Source organism: Macaca mulatta, chromosome 8 (genome assembly GCF_049350105.2).
Source record: "Macaca mulatta isolate MMU2019108-1 chromosome 8, T2T-MMU8v2.0, whole genome shotgun sequence".
NCBI lineage: Eukaryota > Metazoa > Chordata > Mammalia > Primates > Cercopithecidae > Macaca > Macaca mulatta.
In genome coordinates, this window is record NC_133413.1 from 133,927,177 (window position 1) to 133,947,435 (window position 20,259).

The 20,259-nt window shown below is 43.6% G+C and overlaps 1 protein-coding gene across 4 annotated transcripts in view; it reads right to left on the reverse strand.

The window, feature by feature from the left end:
• Nucleotides 1-20,259, reverse strand: part of FBXO32 (F-box protein 32) — a 43,624-nt gene that overhangs the window by 16,378 nt on the left and 6,987 nt on the right. For all 4 annotated transcript variants that reach the window (XR_013396818.1, XR_013396817.1, XM_077942535.1 and 1 more), the window contains 3 exon segments: nt 19,047-19,096; nt 17,740-17,832; nt 299-392 (listed from right to left, as the gene is read on the reverse strand). Coding sequence is in view for 2 of the 4 variants with exons in the window: in NM_001257729.1 (NP_001244658.1) it covers nt 299-392; nt 17,740-17,832; nt 19,047-19,096 (237 nt within the window). In the remaining 2 variants the exon portion in view is untranslated.

A 20,259-nucleotide genomic window follows, 5' to 3' on the forward strand; every position in this document is an offset into this window, starting at 1 on the left:
GGAGGCTCGGGAGCCAGTGTTGGGACCTGTGTCTACACTGAGAAGCCTACGAGGCTTTTAGTAGGGCAAGTAGATGGTCCCAAAGGAAGGACAGGAGGGCGACGGTCTCACCCTTTGCCATGAGGATGCACTGCACCCCCTTCTGAACTGGAATTTAGTGCCTCTGAAATGTAGCTGGAGTTGTTCATTTCATCCATTCACACATCTTTAAATCTAATGACATGTCCACTCTATTGGAAAACCCATCTGCCCACCTCCAAGCCTATTAAAAGGGGCGAGAGAGTGACAGAAGGCTCACCTTTCAGAACCACTTTTTCCAAAATATTCATGAAGTTCTTCTGGGCGATGCCACTCAGGGATGTGAGCTGTGACTTTGCTATCAGCTCCAACAGCTGAGGATAAAAATAGAAGTTGCCAGGCTTAGAATACAGAGATATTTTTCTCCTCTAATCTTCACTTTTGAGTCCCATGACACGTGGATACAGACTGACAGGGAGAGATAAATGGCAGGCAGGGCCACAATGCAATAAAAAGCAGATGCTCAGAGTGAAAGATAAATGGGGTAATTCAAAACCCAGGATTGGGCTGAGTATTTAATTGCTTTTCTTCTTTTAAATATAAAGAATTTTGGCTTCAGCCAGGGCTAATTCATTCTATTTGTCCTACTTCAGCAAGTGAAGCTGACGTATCCTGAAGGGAACAAAATCTCCCACGACCTGTGAATGGCTGAGTTCTGCAGAATCACCTCCCCAGGGGAATTCTTCTGCCCCCGCTTGAACTTCTTCCTTATTGGCACTGACTGCTCACAAGGCACCTAAAGCCCATGTTCAGCAGCCACGTGCACTTTCCATGGAAGTGGAGAGTCTTATCCTGATACCTCCTGCTTCTGCAGTGTTCAATAAACATGTCTATTAATTAGACTCTTTCATCGCACTTAAATTTCTGCAGAAAGATGCCTATCACAGAAAGAGAGAGAAATGCAGGGATGTATTTTATATGATGTCACTGTGGCTAAAAACTTGGATCCTTGTAGCTCTTGGCCTTAGATTCAAGTCTTGATTTGACCATGTATTAGCTCCATGATGATGGGCAAGTTACTATATTTCTTGGTGCCCTACCCAGTTTGTTCACCTATACTAGTAATACTTAGAGTCTTTAATACAAGGTTGAGTATTTAATACCTTTAATACAAGGTAGAGTCAATAATACAAGGTTGTTGTGAGTGATAATAGGAGAATGCACATAAAGCCCTCAGCAAGTGCCTGGCACTAATTCGGTGCTAAACAGAGTGTTTTTTTTTTTGAGATGGAGTCTTGCTTTGTTGCCCAGGCTGGAGTGAAATGGTGCAATCTCAGCTTACTGCAACCTCCGCCTCCCGGGTTCAAGTGATTCTCCTGCCTCAGCCTCCCAAGTCGCTGGGATTACAGATGCCCGCCACCATGCCTGGCTAATTTTCTTTTTTTTTTTTTTTGTATTTTTAGTGGAGACAGGGTTTTGCTATGTTGGACAGGCTGCTCTCAAACTCCTGACCTCAGGTGATCCGACCGCCTTGGCCTCTCCAAATGCTGGGATTACAGGCATGAGCCACCAAGCCCAGCCAGTTTGTTTGTTGAAAAAGTATGTCCCATTCCTACCACCCCATAATCGCCAGACAAAAATAAAGGAAGATAATAACTGAGGTTAGTGCATACTTAGTCCAGTCTTTTTTTCCTTCTATAGCAAAATTCTTTACCGATGTGGCAAGATTAAAAAACAAATACAGACAGGGTGCAGTGGCTCATGCCTGTAATCCCAGCACTTTGGGAGGCCAAAGCGGGAGAATCACTTGAGGTCAGGAGTTCAGGACCAGCCTGGCTAACATGGTGAAACCCCATCTCTACTAAAAATACAAAAAATGAGCTGGGCATGCTGGCACATGCCTGTACTCCCAGCTACTCAGGAGGCTGAGGCAGGAGAATTGCTTGAAGCCAGGAGGCAGAGGTTGCAGTGAGCCGAGATTGTGCCATTGCACTCCCACCTGGGCAACAGAGCAAGACTCCATCTTAAAAAATAAAAAAATAAAAATAAAAAACAAAGATCCTATTGTTGAAAAATGAAACTTTAGACCGGAAGGAATCTTAAGAGACCATCTAGTTCAATCCACTTAACAGATGAGCAAAGTGAGGCTCAAGAGACCCACCTTATGAGCCACTCCACAACCAGTGAGGACTCAGCAGAGTCCTTCTCAACACAGCAAAATAAAAGAACACACTTCATGCATTCACAGGGTTAACAAACAAAAGAGGAGGATATAAAGTGAAAGTAATTAACTTCATGAGAACCCACCAGGCCCCCAGAGAAAACTATCAGGCTGGTGCAAAAGTAGTTGGGGTAATAAGTAGCCTGAGACTCAGTAGACTAGACATAGAGAACCGAGAACCCTCCTTTACATTGAAGCTAGAATCTTCGCTGTTAGGAAACTCTCTAAGAGAATTTCATCTCCTGGCTAGGTTTCAGCCCGACTTCATTTCAGGTCAATAAACACTGAGCATGACACTCTGGTGGGCGCTGGAATCAAGCCCAAGGGAAGAAGCAAAATGAAATTTTAAAGATTGGGTGGCAGAGGAGAATGGAAACTTTTGGATCAACAGCCTAGGCAATTCAGAGCACCTCTGCTTCCATGGCATTTGTGTAAAATTTTTGTCCCTCTGGAGTCCTTTAGGAGCCTGTTAAACCACACACAGACTTTTAATTTCCTGAATGTAATTTTACTTTACATATAAAAAAACCCACCCCCATCCAAACTCCTTTTTCTCCCTGCTTCTGTATCTTTTCCACATGCAGGGAGAGATGAGGCCAGCTGACCGGAGGAGGAGGTGGTTTGTTACAATCAGTACTGGTGATCTAGTCTGAAGTTAGGAGCTCACCGAGTGTCTGCTAAAAGAGGCGGGAAATCAAAACACCAGTAGAGACCATGGCCATGGGCGGTGATCACACTGAATTCTGTGGTTTAGCTTTGCCACCAACCAGCATGTGACAGTCAAGAGAGGAGTGAAAATGGCACAAAGGGACTGACTAAACCTTTCATGTATCTCCCTGACCAACAGCAAGATTTAGAAGCCCAAGATGATGGTCTAATAATACCCTGATCCTCACATGACCAGCATGAAGCAGATGAAAGAAAACAAAAGCCTTGGGTCAGCTCTTGAAGGGCAATCGGCTGTGCACTGTGACTCATCACTGGGTAGGAGGTGGGGCAAGGGGTTGGGAGGAAGGCAGCCAGAGCACTGCCTGAAATCCATCCAAAACCCAGATTCCATGTGACTACCATCTCATGAGGGTGTCAGTTTTAATCTTGTCAAAATATGCACCAATCACAAGGACAAGTAAACTCTCAACACCATGACTGTGCATTGGAGGAGAAACGAACTGCCTTTTGGTCTGATTATCTTCTCTGACTAAGGAGAAGGAGGAACATAGCAGCAAAAACTTGTCAATTGACAGCATAATGACATGTTAACCACTCTGGGCTTCATCCTATCTCAAGGGAAAGTCCCCCCCCCGCCGGACCTTTTTTTTAACTGTCAGACAGTTGTGGAGTCAGGAGAAAGAACCCTGGAATAGGAGAAGACCTGGATTCTCTAGCTGGATGACCTTTGTAACTGTCATTCATTTAGCAAGTATTTTCTGAGTGTCCACCCTGTGCCAGCATCGTGGTAGGTGACAGGGACATGACGATGAAGACACATGATCCCTAGACTCATGGAGTTTGCTCTCCAGCCTACAGTGTAAATCATTTAATCCCTCTGAACTCCTGATTCTTCATTTCTAAAATGGAAATAAAAAGACTACTTACTTCACAGGATTGCTATGAGAATTAAGTGAGATAAATATGTACAAATCCACAGTAAATACCAAACATAAGCATTTTTATTACAAGGTATTCTTTCTTTCCTTTCTGAACTCCAGTCTTTTTGTGAAGTTTAAAGTTGACATCAGGGGTTGGCAAACTTTTTCCATAAAGTGCTAAACAGTAGGTGTTTTAAGGTTTGTGGGCCACATGGTCTCTGGAGCAACTACTCCACCCTGAAGCTATAGTACAGAAATGGCTATAGACAATGTGTCAATGAGTGGGCGTGGGTGTGTTCCAATAAAGCTTTATTTACAAATCAGGTGGAGCGCCAGATTTGGCACCTGGGCTGTATCATAGAGTTTCTGGTATATATCATAGAGTTTAAGAGTGAGGGCTCCAGAGGCAAACTGTCCGCTTCAGTTTTCCCACCTGCAAAATATGCACAGTAATAGTACCTACTTCCGAGTTGCAGTGAAGATTAAATGTGTTCACATAGCATTCATAACTGTGCCTGGTACAAAGAATATACTCGATAAATTATTATCGTTAGCTTTTACCATAATACAGAGCATTACCAAGTAAAATTATTGCCAGTCAGGAAATACTGAGTTAACAGGGCAAATACAACCCATTTAAAGACCTTTGGAATTGCTTCAATTGTACCTGTTGTCAAACAAATGCATATTTGTATTTCAATTGTACCTGTTGTCAAACAAATGCATAAATGCTTTCACACTGTAATATTCCTTTCTATCATTTTACTATGTTGGTGATACATTTAATAGCACCCTATCTGTTGATAAAAGTTAATGCTGATACATTTTATGACTTGCATGGTTTTTCTACCATGGAGTCTTATTTTGCTAACAATAACAATAACAATAACAATGGGGTGCTTACTATGTGTCAGCAACTGCGCTAAGCACTATACATGTGTAATCTTGTTTATCTTTAACAACAACCCAATGAGGTAGGTTCTCCATTTAACCAATGAGGATACTGAGGCTCAGAGAAGCACTCACCTAAAGCCATACCAGCAGTAGCAAATGGTGGAGCCAGGACTTGAGCCCAGATATGTCTAATAGAGAACACATTTTCTTTTTTTTAATTGAGACAGTCTCACTCTGTCACCTAGGCTGGAGTGCAGTGGCACAGTCATGGCTCACTGTAGCCTTGACCTCCGAGGCTCAAGTTATCTTCCCACCTCAGCCTCCCAAGTAGCTGGGACCACAGGGGCACACCACTATGCCTGGCTAAGTTTTTTATTTCTATTTGTAGAGACAGAGTCTTCCTATGTTACCCAGGCTGGCCTTGAACTTGTGGGATCAAGTGATCCTCCTGTTTCAGCCTCGCAAAGTGCTGGGATTGCAGGCATGAGCCACTGTGCCTGGCAGAACATATATTCTGACAGTTTCAGGACTTCAGTTTGTCAAGGCCAATCAATTTGCATGGAGGGCCAAATTTTACTCCAAAAATGGAGCAATACCATTTACTGTTGTGTTCTGGGGAAACAGAGTCTAGAAATTTTACATAATATTATGCTGTGACTGGTAATCAACTTTTAATATTAAGGGCGCTATAATGCCCAGAAAGTGCTAAGAGCACATTTAGGATGAAGCAACTGCTTTAGGTAAACCACAGGTTCTACTTCCCACATCAGCATCACTCTATAGGCCCAGAGCCACTAGGTAGTGATGTATGGAACTAGTGGTGAAGAGAGCAGAATTTACCGACTTTCAAATTATTTTTTTATTTTTGAGACAGAGTCTCGCTCTGTTGCCCAGGCTGGAGTGTAATGGTGCGATCTCAGCTCACTGCAACCTCCACCTCCTGGGTTCAAATGATTCTCCTGCCTCAGCCTTCTGAGTAGCTGGGATTACAGGTGCTCGCCACCACACCTGGATACTTTTTGTATTTTTAGTAGAGATTGAGTTTTACCATGTTGGCCAGGCTGGTCCTGAACTCCTGACCTCAGGTGATCCACCTACTTTGGCCTCCCAAAGTGTTGGGACTACATGCGTGAGCCATCGCGCACAGCCCAAATTTATCGCTTTTATTTGTGTTAAGAGAGCTGTGTGCCTAGGAAAGTAGGTTTGTATCTAGCAATCTGTGTACCAACATGACTTAGCCAATTGGATTCTTTGCCCCTAGCCACAAGAGAAAAAGAGAACAGAGGAAAATGTCTTGTTTGGAAGTGGCTGCTTGTTTTTGACTGGGCAAATTTTAGCCCAGGTGCCAGTAATTTGTGGCTATGTTTAAAGAGAGGCAGGGGGAGGGAAGGGGAAGGAGGAGGAGGCTTCTCGGCTCCTCTGGAATTCCATGGTGTCATTATCGTGTGGGCACTCTGGGCATCCGGCATGATCTGCAGTGACGAGCTGTGCAGTAGCAGGAACGGCTCTGAGCTACTGGAGGGAGGGATGGTGGTCACCACATGCTGAAACCACATCCTGCCCTTCAGCTTTGGCTCATGCTAGTTCTGGAGGCAACGAACAGGAGACAAATCTAGTTGCAAGCAATATCGTCTAGCAAATCTCAGAGCGGATATGAACCAGAGTTTGAAGTGGTGTGTGCAAGATGAATGGGCAGAAGAGAGATTTCCCTCTTATCTCACTACACTTGTGTCAAGAGCAGGCTTCTTACATCTTCTTCCCTACAATTTATTTTAGTATAGCATTCATAGTTTAAAAAATCCATCAGTTCACATTACTTCTTTGCTTAAAATCCTCAAATGGCTTCTCCTTGCACTTAGGAAAAAACTCAAGCTCCTTACCATGACTGGCAAGGTTCTCCCTGATCTGGTTTCTACTCCTTTTCCAGCCTAGTTTTGCACAATTTCATTCTGCTCTGGCTACACAGGTTATTTGTCTCTTGAGTAGGTCAAGCTTATTCTCACCTCTGGGCCTTTGCCTCTGCCACATCTTTACATGCTCAGCTCCATCCCATCCCTCAGGTCTCAGTTCAAATGTGGCCTGCCCCGGGCTCAGAGGACCCTTTCCTGGCCATCTCATGTGAAAGCCTCCCTGGTGCCATCTTCATCTTACTATGGTTTCATTGTTCTTCATTGTTCCATTTATGCATATCTGAACTGGTCTTGCTCACTTACTTGCTGATGGGCTAATTAGGATGGAACCCTCAAGACAGCAAGTGTTGTCCTGTTTCCCACTCTACCCCCAGCCTGGCACTCAACAAATAGTGTTTTTTTTAAACATACATTTGTCTTTTTGAATCAAAGAGTGTTGTAGCTGGAAGGGACTCAGGAAACAGTTTACCCAAATTTCCTCCTGCTACAGGTGAGGCGGCTCATGATGGCCAAATGACATATCAAGGTCCATGGCAGACCATCTGGCTGGTCAGGCTGATATCTGTATGGGGACTGGTTCCAGACTGATGCCCCAGGAGTGGCATGGGCCATAGGAGTAAATTACTTATAATGCAAACACATCTCAAACACTTTCCAGAAGGGCAAGCAGCCTGAGATCTGGAGGGACAGTAAACACTTGGGCTTTCAGAAGCATCAACAAAAATAGCAGCTTCTTCTACCTGTTAGTTTAAAAGGACAAAACCACAAGGCTCTTACCTAAGTATACTCTATCATTCTCATACAGAATTGTTAAGAATAAGAACACAATTTATCCCCAAATTCCTTATCTTGTATACAAGTGGGGTGCTACAGTATGAAGTATATGTCTGATTGGAAAATCTGCCAGAGTTATCAAAGGCAGAAACGAGGCCCAGCCTCAAGCAGCCTTGCCATGCCTCACATGCTCAATACCCAAGTTGGGTGTCCATCTATAGGAAGGTGGCGTCTTCTATAATAAACCTTCAGTTAGACTAGGCAGTGCCTCTCCCTGCTCTGAGTGCTGGGTACTTCCAAGACCCTTATTTACTCAGCGAATAACACAGATAAAAAACCTGGAAAGTTTTCTTCTGACTTTGAGCTTGAACACTGACAGGTTGAAAGAGAAAAAAATTTCAGCGACATTAATAATCTGCAGGCATGTCAAGATTGGATAAATATTATTTGCAAGTGAAACAGCTCTCTTTTAACAGAGGGAGTTAAAATAATAAGGAGAGCCAAGTTTATATGCATTAATTGTATTCTCAGCAGAGAGAGACTTGCCTCTTCATCTTTCACCCATCCTGGTTACTTTTCTTTCTTTTTTTTTTTTTTGAGACGGAGTCTCACTGTGCTGCCCAGGCTAGAGTGCAGTGGTGTGAACTGGCTCACTGCAACCTCCCCCTTTCAGGTTCAAATAATTCTCCTGCCTCAGCCTTCTGAGTAGCTGGGACTACAGGTACCTGCCACCATGTCCGGCTGATTTTTGTATTTTTAACAGAGATGGCGTTTCACCATGTTGGCTAGGCTGGTCTCAAACTCCTCACCTCAAGTGATCACCCGCCTCAGTCTCCCAAAGTGTCGGGATTACAGGTGTGAGCCACCACACCTGGCCCTGGTTACTTTTGAATTGATAATGGCCGTTGATTCCCCATTGCATCCATCTGAACAGTGACGTTTGGCAGTGATCTTCCTTAAACTGAGCTCCCATCTATTCCAGCAACGCTCACCTCTGCCCTACAGTTTTACAGGCTGAATGTCATATTGCTATTGACCCCGACCCAAAATCATTCCCCTTCACGTTCGCTCCTTCCCATTTCTAGGTTCTGCTTACATCGCTTGTCTCTGCAAAGCCTTCCACTTGTCTTTCCATCTGGCCAAATACTGGCCGTCCCCCAAGGAAGGAGAATTTCAGGTTCTACCTCTTTCAAGAAGCCATCTCCAAGGCTCCCAGACTGTGCTAATTCAATTTGCCATTTGAATAGTTATACTTTGTCCCCCCCAGAGTAGCCCAGAAGCACCTGACAAGCAGGGGCCAGGTCTGACATGATTCTCAAGTGGCTATGGCAACACTAGGTGTTTGGGCCCAATGTAGAAATACCTGTTCAGGGATTCAAAAGCATTCATTTGAAGCAATTTGCTGCATATGGAGACCTAGCAGGAGGATGCTGTCAATTCCCACTTCTTGCCGTCGGAGACCTCTTCCTTTACTGGACTCATGAGGCCTTTAGATTCTGGGTCCCAGATACTTAGAGCACAGTGTAAATGCTCTCAGGAGCATCCCTCCTTGGATGAGAAAAGGTCTGTGGGACTGGCACTGAAAACCCAGCTCACCTGAACAATTTGGCACATCCCAAGGTGTGATAAGCCCCCGACAGGGCCAAGATGCTTAGCTAGAATTTTAATAGAAAACATTGGCCGGGCACGGTGGCTCACGCCTGTAATCCCAGCACTTTTGGAGGCTGAGACAGGTGGATCGCAAGGTCAAGAGATAGAGACCATCCTGGCCAACATGGTGAAACCCTGTCTCTACTAAAAATACAAAAATTAGCCGGGTGTGGTGGCTGGCATCTGTAATCCCAGCTACTCAGGAGGCTGAGGCGGGAGAATCACTTAAACCCAGGAGGCAGAGGTGGCAGTGAGCTGAGATCGTGCCACTGCACTCCAGCCTGGTGACAGAGCGAGACTCTGTCTCAAAACAAAACAAAACAAAAACAAAGAAAAAACAAACAAAAACAAAAAACAAAAACAAAAAAAAAGAAAAAACACTGCTGGGATGCTAGTGCTATAGGTTTAGATCCTGAGTCATCAAGAAAAAAAATTATACAAAATGGGCACACTTTCAATCCAGCAGTCTCTGAAGTAGTACTGGAAAGAAAATCAGGTAGAAAACTAACAAAACAGAAATCTCAGTATTTTATATGATCTTTAATCTCTGATTTTGTGTATTTTCTAATGCCCACAATAAGGTCCCTCAAGTTGATGATGACAGTAACAGCAACAACTACTACACTCCTTGAATGTTACCACATCCCAGGTGTGGTTCTACAGCATTTACCAGGTTGACATTCAGTTTCATTCTCACAGCAACACTGCAGGGTAGATGTCATTACTGGCATCTTTTAGAGGTGTATGAGTTCTAAGTGAATTTATGAATATGCATAAATTGAGAGTGCATGCTTAAATTATTTTATACTATTAGGAGTCTATGCTCTAGTCTCTTAATCTTCCCCCATTTCCACGGGAGCCCTCATTTCTGTGGGTACCCTCCTACTTCTGCAAATACCCTACTACACCTAGGGTGGTGCGGGCATCTCCCACTTCTTCAGGTGGCCTCCTTTTTCCGCACAGCCCCCTCTAATGCTGTGGCCATGTCCCCGTGTCTGTGAGCAGCCTCCACTTCTGTGGGCACCTAGACACCTCAGGATCTGCCTGCCTGAATGCTAATAAAAATGAATAACAAGGCCAGAAATTCCAGGAGATACAGATTTCCTCCCATGAAATCACTAGCAGTTTAACCAGCAGTCACTGAGGGACCCACCCTGTGCCCTCAACCTCCGCCTTTTGGGTTCAAATGATTCTCCTGCCTCAGCCTTCTGAGTAGCTGGGACTAAGTGAATGCTCCCAGTACCAAGATATGGTGGAGGCAGATAGGCTTGGAAGTTTCAGAAGGGTGGGATCACAATCATTTCTGTGCATCATTTCTTTTCTTTTTTCTTGTTTTGAGACAGAGTCTCCCTCTGTTACCCAGGCTGGAGTGCGGTGGCAAGATCTTGGCTCCCGGGTTCAAGTGATTCTCATGCCTCAGCCTTCAGAGTAGCTGGGATTACAGCAGTGTGTCATCAGCCCAGCTAATTTTTGTATTTTTAGTAGAGATGGAGTTTCACCATGTTGGCCAGGCTGGTCTCAAACTCCTGACCTCAGGTGATCTGCCTGCCGTGGCCTCCCAGAGTGCTGGGATTACAGGTGTGAGCCACCACGCCTGACTCTGTGCATCATTTTCAAACAGGCCCATGATTCTGCTCTTTTGCCTTTATTGCTGCTGCAGTGGTTGGCCTTTCCTTCATCCCAGATAGCACCAGTTTAAAGCCCAGGTGGCTGAGGCCACCCTCCATCAGAGGAAGGCCTCTGCATGTACAGCCTCCAGTGAATCCAAGGTCACTGTGGCAGAGGAACCTGTGTGAAGGGGCCAGGATGCTGATGCACATCAAGGCCCACCAGGGGCTTGGCAACAGCATGCCTTTAATTTAAGGCATTGGGTTTAAATTTGAGTCATTGTGCCATATTCCAGCCTTTTGTTTGCCAAACCGCCAGTCAACTTAAACTAAAACATGTTTTTGGAAAATGCTTTCAGGGGTGGTAGGAATGCAGTAACTTGCTGGAAACATTCAAATGCACTTAGGGTGGTAACGCAGAAAAAAATAGGAATGTGCATCGGTTTAGGTTGTGATGCTCTGCTGCAGAGGGACAAAGAAACTGGGGTTGCAAGCTTTTATTTGTCCTTCTTCATCCACTAGCATGTATGGGTCAGTTTACTCCAGTGAGAAAACTGGTACTCAAGTTCTCCCTGACCTTCCTGGGCTGTTAATGGCAGCTACAGTTACTATAGAGTTGGGCTCATTCTCATCCCATAGAGAGAGCTAGGAGTAATCAGATCAAAGGTCATTCTGGCATTAAGACCCTCTCCTGTGATAGCGTGTGTGCATGTGTGCAAATATTTTAGTGGTGATAAAAGGCAGGCTCCATTTTGCATTTTGCCTTCTAAGCAATGCGGTTGAAAGGAGAGAGCACTGGAGCAGGAGTTGGAGAACCAGGCTTAGGTCCTGCCTCTATTCCACGTCCCTTCCTGGGCAGGCAACCTTGTGCAAATCACCCAGTTCCCTGGCCTCTGCTTCCTCACCTCTAAAATGGGTTAACAACATCTGCCTACTGTACAGCCTGACTGTGCTTATCAAAGACGTAGATACACAAAGATGGAATTTGTAAACCACAAAGTAACAGATTTATAATTTGCTGGTTGATGGCATCTGGGGATGCCAGAGCCTGTTAGAAGTCATGACCTTCTGAAACACTGCTTGGCCAAGGTGCTGTTTCTTGTTTTTTTCCAGTGGCTTCCTCCTGCGTACTAGATAATGTAGCCTCACACTCGAAGCCTCTTCTCAAGTCTGTCCAATCTCCTTTTCTAGCCATATTTAAATGAACAATCATCAGTAGTGTTTATAAACTTCTTACTATACATGACTAACACTCATAAACTGCTTATCTCATTTAGTCCTCATCATATCTAGGAGCAGGGTGCTATTGTCATCATTTCCATCTTACAGATGGGCAACAGAGGCCTGCCCAAGATCATAATAACCAGCTCGTGGCAACACCCTTCGATGATCTTATATTATTATTTTTTTTGAGACAGAGTTTCTAAAACAACAGCCTCTGTCACCCAGGCTAGAGGGCAGTGGCACGATCTTGGCTCACTGTAACCTCTGCCTCCCAGGTTCAAGTGATTCTCCTGCCTCAGCCTCCCAAGTAGCTGGGATTAACAGGTGTGCACCACCACACCTGGCTAATTTTTGTATTTTTAGTAGAGACAGGGTTTCACCATGTTGGCCAGGCTGGTCTTGAACTCCTGACCTCAAGTGATCCTCCTGCCTCAGCCTCCCAAAGTGCTGGGATTACAGGTATGAGCCACTGCACCCAGCCCATGATCTATATTCTAAAGCACACTGTGCTACTTCTGTCCATACTTGAATATTCTGCTCACTGATCTCTCAACAGACCTTATACCTGCCTGCCTGCCTCAAACCAGTTCCCCTGAGTTCTACCCTTACTCAAGACCAGTTTAAATCCCACTTTCTCCTTGAAGTCTTTCTTGAATATCCTGCCCACAGTAATGCTACCCTTCCGAAACTTCATAGCCTATCTGCCTCTAGCACATCTTGGTTCTTTTCAAATTCATTCTCATGGTGTCAGAGTAGGTAACTTCTTCTAATGCACACTTCTCAGGCTATCAGTTATACTGTATGGCAGGGGGCAATACTTTTTTTTCTTTCTGTAGAAATCCAGATAGTAAATATTTTAGGCTTGCAGGCTATAAGCTCTCTGTTGCTCAACTCTGAACCCAACTCTGCCATTTTGCACAAAAACAGCCACAGACAGTATCTAATGAATGAGCATAGCTGTTCCAATAAAACTTTATTTATGGATACTGAAATTTGAGCTGCACATAATTTCCATGTGTTATGAAATATTATACTTTTAATTTTTTAAAACATTGAAAAACGTACAAATCATTCTTAGCTCATGGGCCATATAAAAACAGATGGTAGGCTATTGACCTGAGGGCTAGGAGTTGGCTGACCCCTGCTGCAGACCTTCAAGGTAGAGTCAGATTTATTTCATCTATTTCCCTCACTGGCTATAGTGGCAGGGCCTGGAGAAAATAATACAGGTTTTAGAGGAGTACAAGTTTGAATTCAAGTTTAAGCTCTGTATTACATTGTACTCAGCAATAACAGACACCAAATAACAGTTGCTTTCATGACCTTTTAAAGCCATACTTTTTATTGGTACTGCTCAGTTTTTATCTTAATTCCATCTTATCCCAATAATGCAGTTTCTCAAGGGACTCACTAGGGACCAAGGGAACAGGGGCAGTTGTTTGGATAAATGTTGGTGTTTTCTGTCATTGAGCCTCTCTGGCGAGAATATAAAGATTTTAAAAATGTACAACCATTCTAAGGGCCTCAGAAGTCCCACTGCAAATAGGCAAATCTCTGTCCCCAACTGTATCTGGCCTATGAATTGAGTCTTCAGGTTTAGTCACCCTAGAAAGGTGGTTGCATATGCTAAAATCCTACTTAACTTTCTGAAAAGTAAGTTACATTGCATTTTGAAATGTATATAACACGTTTACACCCACTGCCTTTATTTTTACATTTTATTTGTTCATTCTCATAAAAATGCTTCAGTATAGGTATGGTATGGTTATCCCAGTTTTATAGTTCAGAGAAGTAAAGTGATTGATGCGCAGAAGGTACCACAAAAAACAAACTTCGAACTTTGAGCTGGAATATAGGAGGGGCTGTCCTCTTTCCATCACTAAATTCCTGAAGGACCAGAAGTCATATCTAGAGTTTAATGTCTCCATGCACTTTGTTTAAAAATTCTCATTAATATGCAAAATGTAATATCTGGGCTCCAAAGTAGTTTCCGAGCTGGTCTGTAAACTTGAAAACTCATTGAGATCACCAGGCAGACGTTTTAAAAGTAGCAATGCCTGGGTACCACCTTCAACTAATTAAATTGGAAACTCCAGAGGTGGGCTTCTGTAGTTTAACAAGCTTCGAAGGTGATTTCAATGTGCAGCCAGGGCTAAGAACCACTGGGATCACAGCAGGCTCACTGCAGAGCCATTACATGGGTGATGGTCTCTGAAACCTTCTCCTGGTTGACTTGATGCTCAAGACTCACTCAATCCTCTGACCTCTCTGTGACCTGGTTAGTCAGCACTCACCTACTCATGTTTACAAACTTCCAGTCCGACTGGCTCAGCCTCTGGAATCCTCTCCAGCTCCCCGAGGGAATTTCCAAAATGTGTTGGTCTTGAGCTATAGGGTAAACTATGTTTTAAATGTCCTTCTACGAGTAGGTAAGCTGCTGCTTCTAGAGATGTGAAATCTTTAAAACACATAGCTAGAACTGTCTTTATGTCACTGGGGCTGTGTAGGGGAGGGAGCAGGGCCAATACATGTAGCTTGTAGCCAGTGAAATTGATGTAGAAATGTTATATAAACATCTTTCCAAGTTATAGTAAAAAATTTTCCAACTCTAAACATTCCATGAAATTTTCATGCTGAGTGATAACACTTTGAGATAGCAGTGTTAGCCGTCTCTTTTATTACCTCTGCATGGCTCTTTTTGGGAAGATGACAACCAGCATGAACATAACAGATTTTCAGAAAATGTATTTGGCTCTCAAGGCTTTGAACTTTTTTTTTTTTCCTCCAAATGGCCCTTAAAATCAGTTTAGCTCCTTAGTGAAACCAGTAATCATTGTAGCATTTAAACACCATTAGGTCAAAGTAGTATGATGGGGATAATATACTGGCAAGCTACTTTGCAGAGTTGGTTTAAGGATAAGAGTGTATGAGAAGTATACTGAGTTCCTAAGAAGGAAAACCTCAAAACACGGTGGCTATCATTAAAAAGTTTTAAGTTCTTTATAAAAATAACATATTATTCCTCAAATTACAGAGGTCTCTAATAGTGATGGGGAAAAATTGTTCTTTGCAAAATAGACATATTTTTCCACTATTTCTGAGCCTAACAACTTTGAAAGCATTCAGCAGTTTCTCTAAGATTATTTAAAGCAAAATGCTCATGATGTATTTTACAATTAGATACTCTTGGATACGTGTTCTCTGTGCTGCGTCTTACGCAAGTGCCAGATTCACCAATTATTTTTTTAAAAGTAGAAAACATTTTAATCAACTCAACTGAAAAGGCATCTTAGGGGGAAATCAATAATTTTGGTAAGTGGGTAATAGTAAACATTAGCGGCTGACTTTGCACAGTAGATAGATTCTACTGTGCAAAGTGCTTATAGATTCTACTGTGCAAAGTGCTTCTGTTTATATCACTAAGTTTCCCCAGTTACCTTGGAAAGTTGAGGTAAGTCATTGTTACAGAGGAGGAAACCATGTCTCTAGGGAGGCTGAGACAGTTTGAAATCAGTGGAGCTAGGACCTGCCCTCAGGCTGTTTTACTTCAGATCCTCTGCTCACAGAGAACTCATGGTAGCAGTTAAAAGTGTAGACTCTAAGACTGCCCAGATTTCAGATCTTGATTTCATCCCTTTGTGATCGTGGACAAGTCATTTTATCTTACTGTACTAGCATTTGTTTAAAGAGAGATAATCAAAGCACCCATATTTTATAGGGTTACTAAAAAGATAAAAGGTGAAAATGAACATATTGGATGAAATAGATTTTCACTATCATGATGCTTGTTCCTTTGCTTTATTTCTTGTAAAAGGAAAAGCAGGTAGAAAGGAAGGCCATCTAAAAACTGACCATTTTGAAGATCAGTTTGTAATAAGACATCAGATCTAAGCGTCTTCCTCTAATACCCAGAAGATGGAAACTATTCGTATTCTTAGCAGTAGAAGCTTCCAGATCATCCTGGGCCCATTTCCAACCAGCCTAGACTAGTCTGTGGGCCCTAGGAGGACTAGGTGACCTCCGTGAACTTGCAGAGTCACACTGAATGGCGTGAACATTTCACCCAAGAAGGTCTCTTATTTTTATCCCTTTTGGATTGGAAGAAGAGCTTAGCTGAAGAGCGAATATATCTGCTCTGTTGGTCACAGGCTCAGCTCACAGCTCCTAACCTGCTTCTTGCAGGCCTGGGTTTTTATCAGGTCACTTTGGACAGCCAAGCCTGCATCTGCCCAGATGACAGGTGAAGGATCCAGGTCTCAAGGGGCCTTGAATGTCATCACCCTGGCTGAGCCTCTGCAATCATCTGACTCAGTGGCACAGCACCGAGAAGCACAACAATCCAGGAAAAAGAAAATAAAAACCAAACCAACCACACCCACGGGGGAAAATTCCCTCCTACTTCTGAGCCTAAAACCCAAACAGCTGCTACCTCCCAGGTTGACTGCTGACAAAAATACACAAGGGAGCTTTGGAGGGTAGGCAGAGATAACAAAATAATAAACCAATTAAAAATAATAACATGACAGTCATGGTTAAGCTGATCTGCTTTACCATATTCATCATTAATATTTTGCTCATTAACTTTTTCTTTTTTGAGATGGAGTCTCGCACTGTTGCCCAGGATGGAGTGCAGTGGCGCCATCTCAGCTCACTGCAACCTCTGTCTCCCAGGTTCAAGTGATTCTCCAGCCTTAGCCTCCTGAGTAGCTGGGATTACAGGCACCTGCCACCACACCCGGATAATTTTTTTTTATATTTTTAGTAGAGACAGGGTTTCACTATGTTGGCCAGGCTGGTCTTGAACTCCTGACCTCGTGATTCGCCTGCCTCAGTCTCTCAAAGTGCTGGGATTACAGGCATGAGTCACCGCAATCAGTCTTTTTTTTTTTCAAAATGGGTTTAAAATGGAAAATGGCAGATCCAAACAGTCAGAATTGTATTTTTTTCTTTTTTTAAGATGGAGTCTCACTCCTATTGCCCGGGCTAGAATACAATGGCGTGATCTCAGCTCACTGCAATGTCTACCTCCCGGGTTCAAGCAATTCTCCTGCCTCAGCCTCCTGAGTAGCTGGGATTACAGGTGTGTGCCACCACGCCTGGCTAATTTTCTTGAATTTAGTAGAGATGAGGTTTCACCACGTTGTCCAGGCTGGTCTCAAACTCCTGACCTCAGGTGATCCACCCACTTCGGCCTCCCAAAGTGCTGGGATTACAGGTGTGAGCCACTGCACTTGGCCAAAACAGGCAGTTTTAAGCTTTCGGTGGACATGGGATTGAATACTGTTATCACACGGGGGTGGAAGGGAACCACAGGCACAAAACACGGAGGTGCTTTAACTCATCCAGTTTTGTGGCCTCTTCTGAGAATGCCTTGGGGTCCCCCAGAGTCAGCTGAAGTAGGACAAGTGGGAGACAGTGAGAACAGTCAGAGGTGCTGGGTTTTGAAACAGGCCAAAGTGCTCTAGGGTTTGCTTCCTGCTGAATTCTCTCTTGCTAAGGCTGTTGCCAGGGCTGGTGCTGCCTGTGACATGTTCCCATGTATCCACAGGGCGGGCTTGGAAGGGGCTTGGCGTGAAATTTCACTTGAAGAGGCTGGCTCTTTAACCCACTCACGGGGGTAATATGGCGGCCCCTGCCCGTCCTGGCCAATCTCAGGGACATCCTAGTGCGACCCACTTAAGAACTTGAAGTATGTTGGGGAAGAAGGAGATTGAGGGGTCTGTTTTCTGCTTGCCTCAAAATTCTTAAGGTCCTAAAAAGTTACTTTTTGGGGAAACCACTTCAAGACAACCCAAAGAGATGATTCAACTTGGGAAAGGGCCTGGATGAGCCTTTAGGCATTTGAGACTTACCCGGACCACGTAGTTAAATCTTCTGGAATCCAAAATGGCAGTTGAGAAGTCCAGTCTGTTGAAAGCTTCCCCCAGAGTGCAATATCCATGGCGCTGAACGCGAAAACAAAGGCACAGAAGTTACTCCTGCATGCAGAGGTCATCCATGTCAGAATGAGCCAGTTACAACAACCCAACTGGATTTTGCCAAATGAGCTTGATGCCTGTCTTAGGTGACCTGGGGCACTGGCTTCTTTCCTGTACCCACAAGCCCTTGAGAGGCACCAAGGTGGGTAACACAGCCAGCAGCTACCTCAGTCAGCCCCTCACATGTTAAACACGCCCTTTTCTTGACTTGTACCATTTGGGACCTTGCTTATGATTTTTCCACATATTAGTCTAGAAAAATCATAAGTAATTGTGTATTAAGGGAAGACTGGGAGCAAGGTATGGGATACGGGAGGTCATGATGGTTGGTGACTGTAACGTACTCCTAGGAGGAGAATTAGACCTACCTGCGCCAACTGTGTCACCAGCTTGCCTTATACCAATAGTGCTTTTCTCACTGTGATCATCAAAAGTGTTTTTAAGGTTTTGGGAGAAAGCAAAGAAGTTTTGATCTTTTAACCTATGAACACAGAGGGAATTGGGAGTATAAAGTCCTGGCTCGTAGTCCTGGTATCTGGGTATCTGGGTGGTCTTGGGACTATCAGTGACCCCCTCTGGACCTCAAATCACAGAGGGAACTAGATGTTCACTGAGGTCCCTGACAGTCAGAGAAATTCTTTCATATGCTTGTATCCTAGTTATTTTAGCAAATGCCTGTGCAGAGAGAAAATATACATAAAAGGGCTTTATAAAGTGCCATACAAATGTAGTTATTATAATGTCTTGTCCCCTCCCACATCACACTGAGCAGGCACTGAAAACTTCTACTATATTTAGTGATTATTCCTTCCAGGACTGAAATTTAACTGAGTTGAAGTCCAAAGAGATCTTAGAACAAAAGGGAGACATTGCCCTCAGGCAAAACCCAGGACGATATAATAATATGGTTGAGATGGGCATGTCAGTCTTTATAAAGCACTTTTACATACATAATTTCATTGAACGTCTAGAGGGTCCACCTGGTGACTTTTGCTTCTTTCTCTCTCTGTTGTTCCAAACTCTGATGGTTGGCTAGATAATAGACTAATAGCTGCTGTCTCCCACATCCAAGAAGACACTGATGATTTGAAGTAATTTCCCTCCCTACCATATCCCTCCCTCCCTACGCTATCAGGAAGGGATAAGGTTTAGCATAACTTAGTAAATGAATGGATGCTCACCTCTTTAGTACTTCCTTTGTGAACATAGATCCATTTTTCTTGGTGGAAATCTATAGAGACAAAAAGAATACACAGCTTTAATATCTGCAACATGCTCAAGATTTAAAACATTTCATTTCATGTATTCCAAAGTTTTAAAAGTTTTGACAAAAAAGATAAGGACTCTACTGACAACCTAAGGAGTTTCAAGTGCTTAATTTCTGCAGTGTAGAAATACTGGGGCTATAAGTTGCTTTGTCTGAAGCACTCTAAATCTTTGATAGCCAGATTTCCTATACCAAAGCTCCAAATTATTATTATTATTTTCTAAAACATTATGCCATAAGAAATTACAGTCCGGATGCAATGGCTCACGCCTGAAATCCCAGCACTGTGGGAGGTTGAGGCAGGCAGATCACTAGAGGTCAGGAGTTCGAGACCAGCCTGGCCAACACGGTGAAATCCCATCTCTTCTAAAAATATAAAAATTAGCTGGGTGTGGTGGCAGGCGCCTGTAATCCCAGGTACTTGGGAGGTTGAGGCAGGAAAATCACTTGAAACCGGGAGATGGAGGTTGCAGTGAGCCAAGATTGTGCCACTGCACTCTAGCCTGGGCGACGGAGTGAGACTCCGTCCCCACCAAAAAATGAAATTAGGCTTTGACAGACTGAGTCACATGCTGTGCACAGAGGGGCGTGGATGGCTTGAGCCCTGGAGTTTGAGACCAGCCTGGGCAACATGGCAATATGGCAAGACCCCGTCTCTACTAAAAACACAAAAATTAGCAAGGTGTGATGGCAGGTGCTTGTAATCCCAGCTACTCAGGAGGCTGAGGCATGAGAATCACTTAAACCCGGGAGGTGGAGGTTGCAGTGAGCTGAGATCATGCCACTGACTCCAGCCTGGGTGACAGAGAGAGACTGTCTCAAAAAACAAAAACAAACAAACAAAAAAACACCAAAAAATAAAAAATAAAAAAATAAAAAAACCACACAAACCTAATACTCAAGTACAAGTTTATTTTCAATGCCAAACCTGAAACTTCTATAAGCCCATGAAAAGTAGAAATCAAACAGATAACATGAGGAAAACATGCGTTACAGATAAAGTAACCTGTAATTCCTGCTATTAATACAACTTTATATTCTCTGCTGATACTTACATATAGTATCTAGAAATGTTAATAGGATTTATAGAAGGAAAGAGGGAGAAAAATCTGTTTTCAAAGCCTCAA